This window comes from Labrus mixtus, chromosome 2 (assembly GCF_963584025.1).
Source record: "Labrus mixtus chromosome 2, fLabMix1.1, whole genome shotgun sequence".
Lineage (NCBI taxonomy): Eukaryota > Metazoa > Chordata > Actinopteri > Labriformes > Labridae > Labrus > Labrus mixtus.
Genome location: NC_083613.1, coordinates 14,786,323 through 14,798,496, shown reverse-complemented (window position 1 = coordinate 14,798,496; position 12,174 = coordinate 14,786,323). Strand labels below are relative to the sequence as shown.

At 41.6% G+C, this 12,174-nt stretch overlaps 3 protein-coding genes across 3 annotated transcripts; 1 reads left to right on the top strand and 2 right to left on the bottom strand.

The window, feature by feature from the left end:
• Nucleotides 1–267: 267 nt before the first annotated feature.
• Nucleotides 268–805, bottom strand: LOC132986130 (histone H2A). The gene has a single exon (XM_061052946.1). The coding sequence runs from the start codon at nucleotides 784–786 to the stop codon at nucleotides 403–405; it is 384 nt and encodes a 127-aa protein (XP_060908929.1). The 5' UTR covers nucleotides 787–805; the 3' UTR covers nucleotides 268–402.
• Nucleotides 806–1,110: 305 nt separating this feature from the next.
• LOC132986114 (histone H3) lies at nucleotides 1,111–1,906 on the top strand. The gene has a single exon (XM_061052945.1). It carries the CDS (start codon nucleotides 1,421–1,423, stop codon nucleotides 1,829–1,831), a length of 411 nt encoding a protein of 136 aa, XP_060908928.1. The 5' UTR covers nucleotides 1,111–1,420; the 3' UTR covers nucleotides 1,832–1,906.
• A 4,628-nt stretch (nucleotides 1,907–6,534) lies between these two features.
• LOC132994036 (CD209 antigen-like protein A) lies at nucleotides 6,535–10,692 on the bottom strand. The gene is made up of 4 exons (XM_061064116.1): nucleotides 10,590–10,692; nucleotides 9,812–9,954; nucleotides 9,195–9,295; nucleotides 6,535–6,544 (listed from the first exon to the last, which is right to left on the bottom strand). Exons 1-4 carry the CDS (start codon nucleotides 10,690–10,692, stop codon nucleotides 6,535–6,537), a joined length of 357 nt encoding a protein of 118 aa, XP_060920099.1.
• Nucleotides 10,693–12,174: the final 1,482 nt, after the last annotated feature.

Genomic DNA, 12,174 nt, shown 5'->3' with positions numbered 1-12,174 from the left:
AACTAATGGTTCCTACAGTTGACATAGCCTACTGTAGCTCGTTCTAGGAGTATTAATAGAGTCAATCAGTGCTTGCAATCATGAGGGGGTTTATCCTAATAGATTGCAGACAGCATACAGATGTATCACTGCTGTTTATTTTAGTAGTGTTAATTTAGGTTGCAGCATTGGAATAGTAACCAGTCATTAATTTGCGTACAACCATTTGGAAGGACACGTGGTAAAATATAATTCGACTTTTTGTTATGATGAATATAATATGGTTCCTTCACTGCCAAGGTCAACATTAAAAACACTTTTTGAAGTCTGCAATGTATGACTATGAAGGAATTAGCGTCTCTGTTAGAGAGGTGGGTGGCTCTTAAAAGAGCCGTTGTGTTTATTTAAGCCGGTTGTGGGTGTTTACTTCTTTGCAGCCTTCTCGGTCTTCTTGGGCAGCAGGACAGCCTGGATGTTTGGCAGCACGCCGCCCTGAGCGATAGTCACTCCTCCCAGCAGCTTGTTGAGTTCCTCGTCGTTGCGGACAGCCAGCTGCAGGTGACGGGGGATGATACGGGTCTTCTTGTTGTCACGGGCAGCGTTACCGGCCAACTCCAGGATCTCAGCGGTCAGATACTCCAGCACGGCCGCCAGATAGACGGGGGCACCGGCTCCGACACGCTGGGCGTAGTTTCCTTTACGGAGCAGTCTGTGAACACGACCGACCGGGAACTGGAGTCCGGCCCGGGAGGAGCGGGTCTTTGCCTTTGCTCTGGCTTTGCCGCCGGTTTTACCTCTTCCACTCATTTTCGGATATGCTTTCTTGAGTTAAGGCTCAGAGAAATGATGCTCGATACCGGCTACAACCGGATTTATAAGCCCACTGAGCGCGCGGTGTCGTTCCACTGGACCAATCAGAAAAGAGGCCTCTAGTGGGGCAGCAGGGGGCGGACCACTTTAAGATTTGGCGGACAGTTTGAAAAAAAATTCTCCAATTAGCAGCGGAGATTGAGGCAGGGGCTCGTGCTGCATTCAGGTGATGTCGGTAACATCATAAAACAAGTTTCCGAGTTGCAAAATGTATGTAAAACATACTTTTTATTAATTCATGTAGGCCTATTGCACAAATTAAACTTTTAACAGTTACATTTCACTGATCTTCTTCGTAGAATCAACGCTGTTTTCTGTTGTTACAATATTTAGACTTTTCGTACTGAAATGACGACTTCTCAACTCGGAAATTTGACCACCCGAGCAGCACTTGAATGCAGCATCGCTCCCCCCACCCGGCTGTGCTGAGCTCGAGGAGCAGCTAGTCACCAATCAGAGGCCAGAGCTCTGAAGCAGCGTCACAGTTTCACATCAGCTCCTCCGCTTTAAGAGCAGCTCGTCTCCACTGGTTTCATTACACTTTTTCTCCCACTCAGAGAAAGAAGAGAAGATGGCAAGAACCAAGCAGACCGCTCGTAAGTCCACCGGAGGCAAAGCCCCCAGGAAGCAGCTGGCCACCAAGGCTGCCCGTAAGAGCGCCCCTGCCACCGGCGGCGTGAAGAAACCTCATCGTTACAGGCCCGGTACCGTGGCTCTCAGAGAGATCCGTCGCTACCAGAAATCCACCGAGCTGCTCATCCGCAAGCTGCCCTTCCAGCGTTTGGTCCGTGAGATCGCTCAGGACTTCAAGACCGACCTGCGTTTCCAGAGCTCCGCCGTCATGGCTCTGCAGGAGGCCAGCGAGGCTTATCTGGTCGGTCTCTTCGAGGACACCAACCTGTGCGCCATCCACGCCAAGAGGGTTACAATCATGCCCAAAGACATCCAGCTGGCCAGAAGGATCCGCGGAGAGAGAGCTTAAACTATCTGCTCCTTAAACAACATCCACAACGGCTCTTTTAAGAGCCACCTACCTCACACTAAAGAGCTCTATCCTACACTCAGTTATTTAAATATGTCATTTAAAACTTCAATCCTGAAGCATCAGTTTTAATTTAACCCTTTAAATCTCAGTTGATTACATAATGCTAACATTTTTTTATTAAAATATCCTCAAAATGATTGAATGTATGGTGGCTTTCTGCAGGGCTGAAGTTGAAGAGATTTTATGAATGAAAATATATTAAGACTTTCTTCCATACAATGGTTCCATATGTACTAACCACCTAAATGAATGATGGCCAGAAGAAGAGAAAAAAATGTGCCCAAATGTCCATATTGATGTGTGAGGGTTAATGTAAAAAGTGTGTTTTTTTTAGAGGGGACATCACTACTACTCAGCTATTAAGACCAATAAAACAGTGAACAGTATAACATAAGACGACGTGATCTAACTCGTTAAAAAACATTTAATGTTTTAAAGGTTATTAAATCACTGATCACATGGTTGGTTTGATTGAAGCCCTTGTCTAAAAACTAAAAGCTTGTATGTAATTAACTAAACCCATAATCGATAGACTTTCAGGATTATAATTCACTCAGAACAAGAATGGAAATGTTTAAAGTAAGAATATCTCCCAGCTTCTTATAACATAGGTTTGTCTGCACATTGTTTGTGTTCATATATCGGCCTTTAACACATCAATCTTTAGAAGTAAAAGTTATATTCCAGCTCCCTATTGTTTTTTTATGGAATAGAAATTTGAATTAAACATAAGAAACCATTAATAAAGCCCGTAATGACTTCACTGAGACACAACCATGATCAAATGATTTGCAAAATATTGAAACCTTAATCCTAAATTTATTTATATAGGCTATATAGAAAAATGATCGTGGTTGAGATCAAATTAACTGCAGAGCTGGACAGGACTTCACATATTGTATTTGGACAAATACTATAAGTCAGCACAGCACAGTCTGCTCAAAGAAGCACGACATATTTCCTTGTACTTTGTGCAATGACAATAAAGCATTCAATCATATAATACGTCTTCAGAGTAGAAAACACTTTCAACTATTGGACATATTTGACTTGATGCTGACATGTAATTATGAACACATTATGTTACGACAAGTTAAGAATTGTTTAGAAGTCATCACTTTTTCCATGAGACATTCCTAAATTATTGTTTCGCTGTGATTCCTCCACCTCCAAAAAACAACCATTTTGTTAAATAACTTTGTAAAACTTATTTGGGGGACAAATTGGGAGGTTTGAAAAGATGTCTGTTGAATGAATGTGTACAAAAAGCACCTGCTCCCAAAGCAATTTATTGTTGAAAATGCATTAAAAATGTGTCCAATGCACTGAGCAGGAGTCCTGCATGGACGGGTGGAGACAAAACATGATGGAATAAGTTAAAAGCTAGAGCTAGAACAAATAGCAGACCAGTGGGGGGCCCCTTGAGGGCAGACAAACTTAAACTAAAGCAGCGGCCCTAAATGTGCAAATTTTGCAAAGACAGTAGGAAACCTCCCTAAGGTGCCAGGCAAAGTGTCACATGTGAATACCAAAGAAGGTCAATGAAAGTCAACAAAAAAATGAAGAGGAATTATTTGTCTATAGGACAGAAAAAAGAAACAGAAAAAAAGAGGAAGAAGAGTAAGAGTCAGGACACTGGCGGACATGATGGTGATGAACGCTGGTTGGAGGGGCCCCCAATTGATTTTTGCCCAGGGCCCCAACAGACTCTAGAATCGCCACTGTATACAGGATGAACTTCTTTCTGAGCGCTTCCGTGACGCTTTGAAATCGTAAATAACGTGTTCAATATTTACGATCAGAAATCCTATTGCGTGGGGAGAACACAGAGGACGGCTGAGCAAAAACTCTGTGAATTGTCACGTGGAACAGAACAATAGTCTATAGGGAAGCAAGCTGACTGAAGCAGGAAGCACAACAAACATTACCATGGCGACAACAGCAATCACAAAGCATAAAGTTAGATGGATGTCATAAATTCAGGACCAACTTCTTGATTTGTGGCAACAGCAAGTGTTATTACAACGTGTCCTGTAAAACAAACCACAATCCAACTGACAAGGAAAGGAGTTTGACCAAAATGTTTATCGTAATGGATGTAGCTAACAGCTAGCCACATTTAGCTTGACCATCATGTGTGTTTACTCTTAAACGTCTGACCGCGCAAGATTACACGTGTTGATAGTCGACACGCTGGTTGTCTGCGAATGAATGGGTTAGTGTGTGGTGTGCTGAGTTGGTTGTCTTGTTGTACACCACACACTCTAAGAACTGAACCGTTCATCTGTCATGATTTGTCGTCATGTGTGGGCTCGCTCACATTTTAAAAATCTTTTAGTGTGAGCCAGGCCTGTCTCTGTTAACAGACTTCCTGTGAGAGCTGTAGTTCAGTGGAGTTGTTCTGTCAAAACTACAAAGTGTCCTGTGATTTATTGTACAGACGACGAAACATTAGAACATCTCTTGATCCACTGCTGCCGCATGAAACAGGTCAGATCTAAAATGGCTGATGTAGGTTTTAATGTTGTCAACAATTCTAATTCTGTGATATATGGATGTTTTCTCCAAATCCTTCATGGACAACAAAATACTTTTTTGGCAGCTGAAAACCCCCGATAAAATGAATGATTAAAGATGATTTCTAGTGACTCTGTTTATGAAGACATAATTTGTTACCTCAGGAGGAGGAAAACCTGAAACCTAATAATCAATTACACTGGGACCTGTTGAATATTTAACGCCTAATTAATTGTGTAATTTTGTCTGTTTGTGTTATTTAGTTGGTAGGCTATGGTATTGTGTGTTTTGTTTTCCTTCATTACTATTTTTTAGCCTTTATATTTAAATAAAAAAATATACAGTATATGAAAAAATAAGATGACAAAAAACAACAGTCACTTTTTGGGGAAAGAAACTATGTTAGGCTTGGGAGTCTTAAAAAAACAAACTAGGAAATACCTTAAAATTTTAAATTTCAGTATTTTATTAATTTCTTTATTAAAACTATCCGTGAGCGTGTGTGTAGTAGGTTGAAAACGTTACATACAAAGTTTTTATTTAAACAGACACCCCCCTATTTTTTTTGTTATATTGACAGATTTTCACATGGTAATATTCAGTTTACCCAGGAGATGGCGCTATTATGCCACTGTGGATTCCCTAGAGAGACTTTATCACTTAGTCCTGCACATGTGCAGTTCAGACAATAAACAAGCTGGCATGAGCAAGACGCTAAAAGTTTGTCCTCTTATCATTCCACAGATTTATTTTAGGCTACGCAGTGCTTCCTAGCCTGTGTAACCCTTGCTGCCGGTCCAGATTTCCCCAAGGTCTGGTGCCGGTAACATATGCAAGCGTGACTGGTAGCCACGGACAACCAGTCACACTCACACTTACTCACATACAAGCAACTTAGAGTACCCAATTAAGCTATGAGCATGTCTTTGGACAGTGGGAGTAAATCGGAGTGCCCGGAGAAAAACCCACACTACACAGGGAGAACATGAAAACTCCCCACATACAGAAAGGCTCAGGATTCAAACCAGGAACCTTTCTGCTGTGAGGCAATAGTGGAAATCACAGACCTCTTTTGTAGCCCTTTATGAAGATGATTATTGTGAGCTGTATGAGGGGAAATGTAGTCCAAGATCTAGTGTCTTTAAGGTGCAGTCTCACTCCCACAACAGCCTCCAAACGTCCAGACAAACCAGTTCCTCTTTTTGGGCTTCTTAATGCTGGCTTCTTTTATCTTCCACTCCATCTCCTGAATCCTCTCCGCCCACTCCTGCTCTTTCTGCTGCAGGACTTCTGCTGACTCTTGACGATGGACCTTCAGCTGCTCATCAACCGAGTTCAGAGCATCTTGAAGCTCGATGGTCTTTACTCCTTGACTCTTCACTATGGGTTCCTGCTTCTCCAAACCCTCACTGATAGTGTCGGCTATGATTGTCCGGAAATCCGTAATCTTAAAGTGAATCACTTGCTCTTCTACCTTTTTGATAAGCTCAGCATCTTTAACAGGAAGGTTGGTTTTCAGCTTTTCCTGTTTGCGCTGAAGAAGCTCTTCGTCTTCCTTGTCTTTTGGTGCCTCCTCATCCATCTCAGGCATTGGCACAGATGTATTATTGCCAAAGGGACCAAGACTGATCATCAATCCATCTATCCCAATCGTCATAATCCGAGTCCTCTTCTTCAACCCCATGACTTGACACAGATGTGAGACTGTCAAAGTTAGCTAAACTACTCTCGTCATCCATCCATCATCCCAATCGTCGTCATCTGAGTCCTCCTCCACTATATACGTCTTTCACACTTGCAGAAAACTCTTGAAAAACCTGTGGTATTGTTAAAAAGGCAAATATTGTCATTGTTAAATCGGACAAGGTGATATTCAACTACCACTAACAATTCGATGGTCGGTTAGTGTAGTCACCGTGGGGCATCAGTAAAAATGCTCAAGATAGAGTTGTCTTCAGAAAACATTTATTATCCACTTCACGCACTGTGCAGCCTTTAGAGTTTACAGAAAATATTTGTGGGTACGTATGTGTGGTTTTCTGTTGAGTAATAAAATAAAGATAAAGGGACATGCATTATAAATTATTTCTCCCAATACTGCAACCTTACTAAACAGAATATAGTCACATACACCTACAAATAGACACATAACTAACATTACAACTATTCCAAAAATTATACTAGAATTAAACGACAGAAATACAGATGAAACCTGCGTACGAATATTAATAACACATTACACATTCAACACTACAGTCCCACATTAAACATAAAGAGCACTTACATCCTGATGGACGCACACAGGTCCTCACTGTCCAATGAAGACGAACCACGTAACATTAACTTTAACTGAGAGAGAGCTTGCTTATAATCATGAACTGACAACTAACAGCACACCACTCACGTCTAACATGAAGGATTGACCGACAAATGATTGGCCTATACCAATTCTCCGTGGGTGGGGCTTAGCAACCGAGGCATACACACTATCAATAGAAAACAACATATGGAGATCCGTACGCCAGTTTATGGAATCTTCTTTACAGTCATTATAGCATCATATAGCGGACTCTGTTGATTCCCCCCTCCCGTCTGACAGGGAAAGTCTCCTGTTGTGAGGAGTATATGTGAACAGCCAGGTCAGGAGAATATCCAGAGCAGTCCTGAAATTAGTTGGTTTTGTTAGCCATACAACGCTATAATGAGAATATTTGCCTTTATATCAATGCTACAAGTAGTCCAACGGAATGACACAATCAACAAAAGAGTGGAGAACAACATTCTGACCAACAGACGACATAATACAGCTATTTAATTACGTGCACGGTAATCGTAGTGCTTGTGTGACTACATGCACCGTGCAGCAGTCACAGGACATAAACGTCACCCCCCCCTGCCATTGGCTGGAAGTGAATTCCCCGGATAATATCCTGCTGTGTTCTCACATCAGCTCACTCTAACCCTTTTCACACACACGGAAATCTCGGAGCTGTATGTGTGAACGCAACAGCTGAATTTTTTACTTCGATATTACCCGGAGTTTATCTGGCCAGACACCTAGTATTTTTTCCACAGATAATCCGGAGGAGCTGATGTCTGAACGCGGCCGAATATACTCCGGAGATTTTCAATTGAGCCAATGAAAAGAGAATGATGTTTATATAGTGACCGGCTAAAGTGTCTGCCCGCGACCACTACGATCTCCGTGCACGTAATTAAACGGCTGCATTATGTTTTCTGTTCGTCAGTATGTTGTTCTCCACTCTTTTGCGGATGTTATCATTCCATTGTTGCTATGGCCGCTACTTCCGCGTTGTTTATGTGAACGGCTAGTTCGGGATAATCTCCGTAGAAGTCCTCCTGTAAATATCTAGATATTATCCGGAGTGCATATGTGAAAACGGCTTCTGACTTGCTGCGGACACATTACTTGGGGTCTGGCAGGAGAAACTCCAGGTGAAGTCAGAGCGAAAAATTCGGCTGTTTGCGTTCACACATACAGCCCCCCCTGGAAATATCAGAGTTATATAATATAAGAGTTTTTAGGAGATTTTTTGCAAGTGTGAAAGAACTTTTATTGTTCAGTTCAAATTTGAACCATTTTGAAAGCAGTCTAAAATAAAAAACGTCATTGTTTTAGTCTTAAATTTAATTACTTTTCCTAAAGTTACCAAAAATACACTAAAATAAAATCTTCCAATTACAAACTTTTATACAGGGGCTACACATAAATAGTTGTTCTGGGTCAAATTTGACCCAGATAAAATCAAAGTAACTAACTATTCCATTTATTTAAAGTCACATTAAGATAAAGAGTCTGGTTAAAAATGTCTTTACAAGATATAATTGCTTGCATTGCTCATGATTTTTTTTTTTTAACTGCCAATGAAGCGTGCAAATACAAAAATACCATGGATTTGCAGTGTGATGTTTTTAGAGAATCTTAAAACCTTGAAACCAAAGGCCTTCATACGATGTCTGTGGCTATTTGTTATGAGAAATAGAGTTCAAGGGGGACCAAGACACTGTCACAAGAACTATCTTCCCAGCCCATGTTCCTTTCGGTTCCTGTCGGGGGGCACGCCGAGACACTTGAAGGAATCTTGGTGTTCATGCGTTACTTTTAATGACAGCTGTCCTTTTCTATCGGAAAGGTATCCTTAAATGACTTCTTTCCCTGATTTCCGACTCTATCCACTATCCTATTTCTACAATAAAGGCACAAAAAGCCCCACACATCCGTTTGTCCAACTTCAGTACAAAAGCACTATATGTTATTCTCTTTGCAAGGGGGATACTGAAATTTACAGAGCATATAATTCAATATTTAAAGCATGCAGTGTGGACAGTGAGCGTCTGTTGCTGCGCGACAGCACACCACATATAACGCTCGCCTGCTGTTAGGACACTGTGTAAGGAATAAAATGATGTAGTATTGAGGGCGATGGAAATGGTTGATTTATTTGCATTTTTAAACTAATTTCATACTAGAATCAATACAAATATATCATAGAATGATCAGGATAGATTCAACCCAGTTGTTAAGTTTCATCGGGATTTCAGGGGATCTCAAAGTGTTATGTTCGTGGATATTTGTGGGATAATTATAGCCTACATAAATACAAGCAAATTGTGTTTATTTTAACACTACAGCCCCAATTAACAAATTTTGAGACGCTACATGAGTGGTCTTGGGTCCCTCTCAAGCAGCTGAATACAGTGAAGCGAAAGACGGCTGGTCACAGAGCACCATGGCAATAAAAAAGTGAAGTGGAGTGTGAACCTGGTGGTCAGCAGAGTCCCATCCACCCATTTCCAGGTCCCCTCTGTCTCTGCGTCAGTCAGTCCCATCCACGGATACTGCTTGAAACTTCTTGCAAAGTTCTTCCCAAACACAGAGGAACAGTTATCAACATAACTAAACTATCATCAGATCCTACCCATAATCAGTAATACTGATTTCATTCAAGAAGCATACTGCTACGTTCCTCTGACACTGTAGTGTTTAAAATGGGTACTTCAGTCCAATTTCAAAACATTGGAAAGAGCTTCAGTGTTTAGTCAGCTCTGCATCGGTCTTAAAAAGCATCTCCAATGTTTATCCTATTTTTTTACCACATTTCTAGTTGTGGAGATTATTAGATAAATACCAAGGCCTGTTAGGATGGGTGGTATCAGTTATATCTGAACCAGTTTGCTTCGATTGCTGCAAAACCTGTTGGTTTGCCTGGTAAACTGAGGGGCATCCATAACAGCGGTGCCTTAAAACCGCCTACCTTCTCTGGTCTCTGGTGATATAGTAATGTCATTTTAGCATTTACTTCAGTAGATTTCTTACAGATTGCTTCTTTCATTTCTGCATGTCTCACACACAGATTCACACATATTAAACACACACACCTGTTCTTCTTCGCTGTTGACAATGATCAGGTCTGCGCCTCTGTTCAGACAGCCAGCTCTACTTTCTTGCCAGGATTTCTTCAGAGAAGAAATGTAATAGAAAGTACCGCTGAAATACGTCCATCCTTGTTGGCCATTCAGATCTGTTTCAAAAAAGAAAAAAAGGAAACATTAATATCTCAGTCATTGAAAGATGAAGTCTGGAATAGGATTACGCCAATACAATTATGTATTGAACATCGGTCCGATACTGACTCAAATAGCCAGATCGGGTATCCTGACACTGGGCTAATCCATGCAGGGGCTGATCCACGAGGCCAATCTATTCAATTCAGTTAGTATTCTTAGATCATATCAGAGCCGTGTGCATACTACATCACTGTCATCAGGGCGCCAGTAGGCCTGTGCATAGGGGGAGCAAACATAGCAAGGAGGATGTTCACAAAGACGAGGCAGTTTGGAGGTATTGCACACGCCAAGACGCCTAGAAGTTCAACAACTACTAATACCGCAAGGGGGGGTTGGTTGAACAACGAGTTTTAAAAAAATGCAGACGAAACAAAACCAAGGGTTCAACTTTCTTGGCTCCATTGTAAAGACACCAGAAATGTCCCAGTAATGGTAAAACACCTAGATAAGCTACCTTAAAGTCTCCCATTAGTGTAGCCACAGTGATGGAAAACAATGATACCACTGCGCCTCAGACAGGCGATTAAAAATGTGATTACCTTGAAGCTTTTGTCGGAGTTCATTTTTCCTTTCAATCACTTCCTGAAACTGGTCTGCAACTGGTCTCTTTCTTTGGTCACGTTGTTGTTACTGGTCTGCAACTGGTCTCTTTCTTTGGTCACGTTGTTGTTACTGGTCTGTAAACGGGCCATGTCTGATTTCCACTCAGAGTTGTGTTTAGTATAAATATGAAGTATGAAGTATATTCATATAAGTATGAATTTAGTATAAATTAACAAAAGACAAACAACCACTGTAAACAGCCATCACACGGTGCATTATCAGAATGATAATAAAATACTCACATTGGAAAATCAGAGTTATGAGTCCAGTCAGGAGGAGAACACACATCAGATCCAGACAGACTGCGACTATTCTGTACGGACTCTTCTTTACATCTCGGGCACCTGAAGGTAAAAGCTCTTATTGGTCAATTGATTGTTTCTAAAACTTTATTACATCATTAGAAAATGTGTATGACGGAGGATTAGGGCCATGTTACATTTTTTTATTTTTTTATTTCGAGATTAAAGTCCTAAATTTACAAGATTAAACTCGTAAATTTACTAGAATAATCTTGTAAATTAAGGAGTTCGAGACCAGCCTGCGCAAAATGAAAAGTTGATAATGATTAGGTCTGCACTTCTGTTCCAACAGTCAGCTCTACTTTCTTGTCAGGATTTCTTCAGAGAACTATTGAGACTGCACTACTTTCAGTAACAGAATCGCTACGAGCTGCGTGTCAGTCCTCTGTTCTATTACTGCTAGACCTGTCTGCTGCCTTTGACACAGTTAACCATCAAATCCTCCTATCCATGCTCTCTGAACTTGGCATCTCAGGATCTGCCCTCTGCTGGTTCGTGTCCTACCTCTCTGGGTGTCTTGGAAGGGAGAAGTGTCCAAAGCGCAGTTTATCCGCAGGGGTACCCCAAGGGTCAGTGCTTGGTCCCCTTCTCTTCTCCATATACACAAGCTCACTTGGTTCAATAATCCGCTCTCATGGCTTCTCATACCACTTCTATGCTGACGATACCCAGCTCTTCCTGTCATTCCCGCCAGACGATGTTACAGTCTCAGCAAGAATCTCGCCATGCCTTGCTGATATCTCCAAATGGATGAATGAACACCACCTTCAACTCAACCTTTCAAAGACTGAGCTCCTTGTCATCCCAGCCAGTCCCTCTATGCAACCACAGATACCAGCTTGATACAACCAAACTCATGCCCACAAAGTCTGCCTGGAACCTGGGTGTCATGATTGATGACCAGCTAACATTTAAGGTTCAAGTAGCCTCGATTGCCCGGTCATGTCGATTTGCCCTGTACAACATCAGGAAGATCAGACCTTACCTGTCAGAACATGCAACACAGCTCCTGGTACATGCACTATCAAACCCCTGCAGATGATACAAAATGCAGCAGCACGACTCGTCTTAAACCTACCTAAAAGAGCACATGTCACTCCACTGTTCTTCTCCTTACCAGTAGCTCCTGCTACTGCTCACATCAAAATTTAAAACTCTGCTGCTCTTACAAAACAGCGACAAAAACCGTTCCTCCTTACTTTAACTCTCTCATCCAGGTCTACACTCCCTCCCGCCCACTACGCTCTGCCAATGAAAGGTGTCTAATCC

What these genes read in the sequence shown, in the direction of transcription:
- LOC132994036 (XM_061064116.1), bottom strand. Translation starts at nt 10,692, where the DNA reads ATGGCCCGTTTACAGACCAGTAACAACAACGTGACCAAAGAAAGAGAC. An exon ending in AAGAGACCAGTTGCAGACCA is followed by an intron (nt 9,955 to 10,589) that starts GTTTCAGGAAGT and finishes TTTTTGAAACAG; the next exon opens with ATCTGAATGGCCAACAAGGA. An exon ending in TCAACAGCGAAGAAGAACAG is followed by an intron (nt 9,296 to 9,811) that starts GTGTGTGTGTTT and finishes GTGTTTGGGAAG; the next exon opens with AACTTTGCAAGAAGTTTCAA.
- LOC132986114 (XM_061052945.1), top strand. Translation starts at nt 1,421, where the DNA reads ATGGCAAGAACCAAGCAGACCGCTCGTAAGTCCACCGGAGGCAAAGCC.
- LOC132986130 (XM_061052946.1), bottom strand. Translation starts at nt 786, where the DNA reads ATGAGTGGAAGAGGTAAAACCGGCGGCAAAGCCAGAGCAAAGGCAAAG.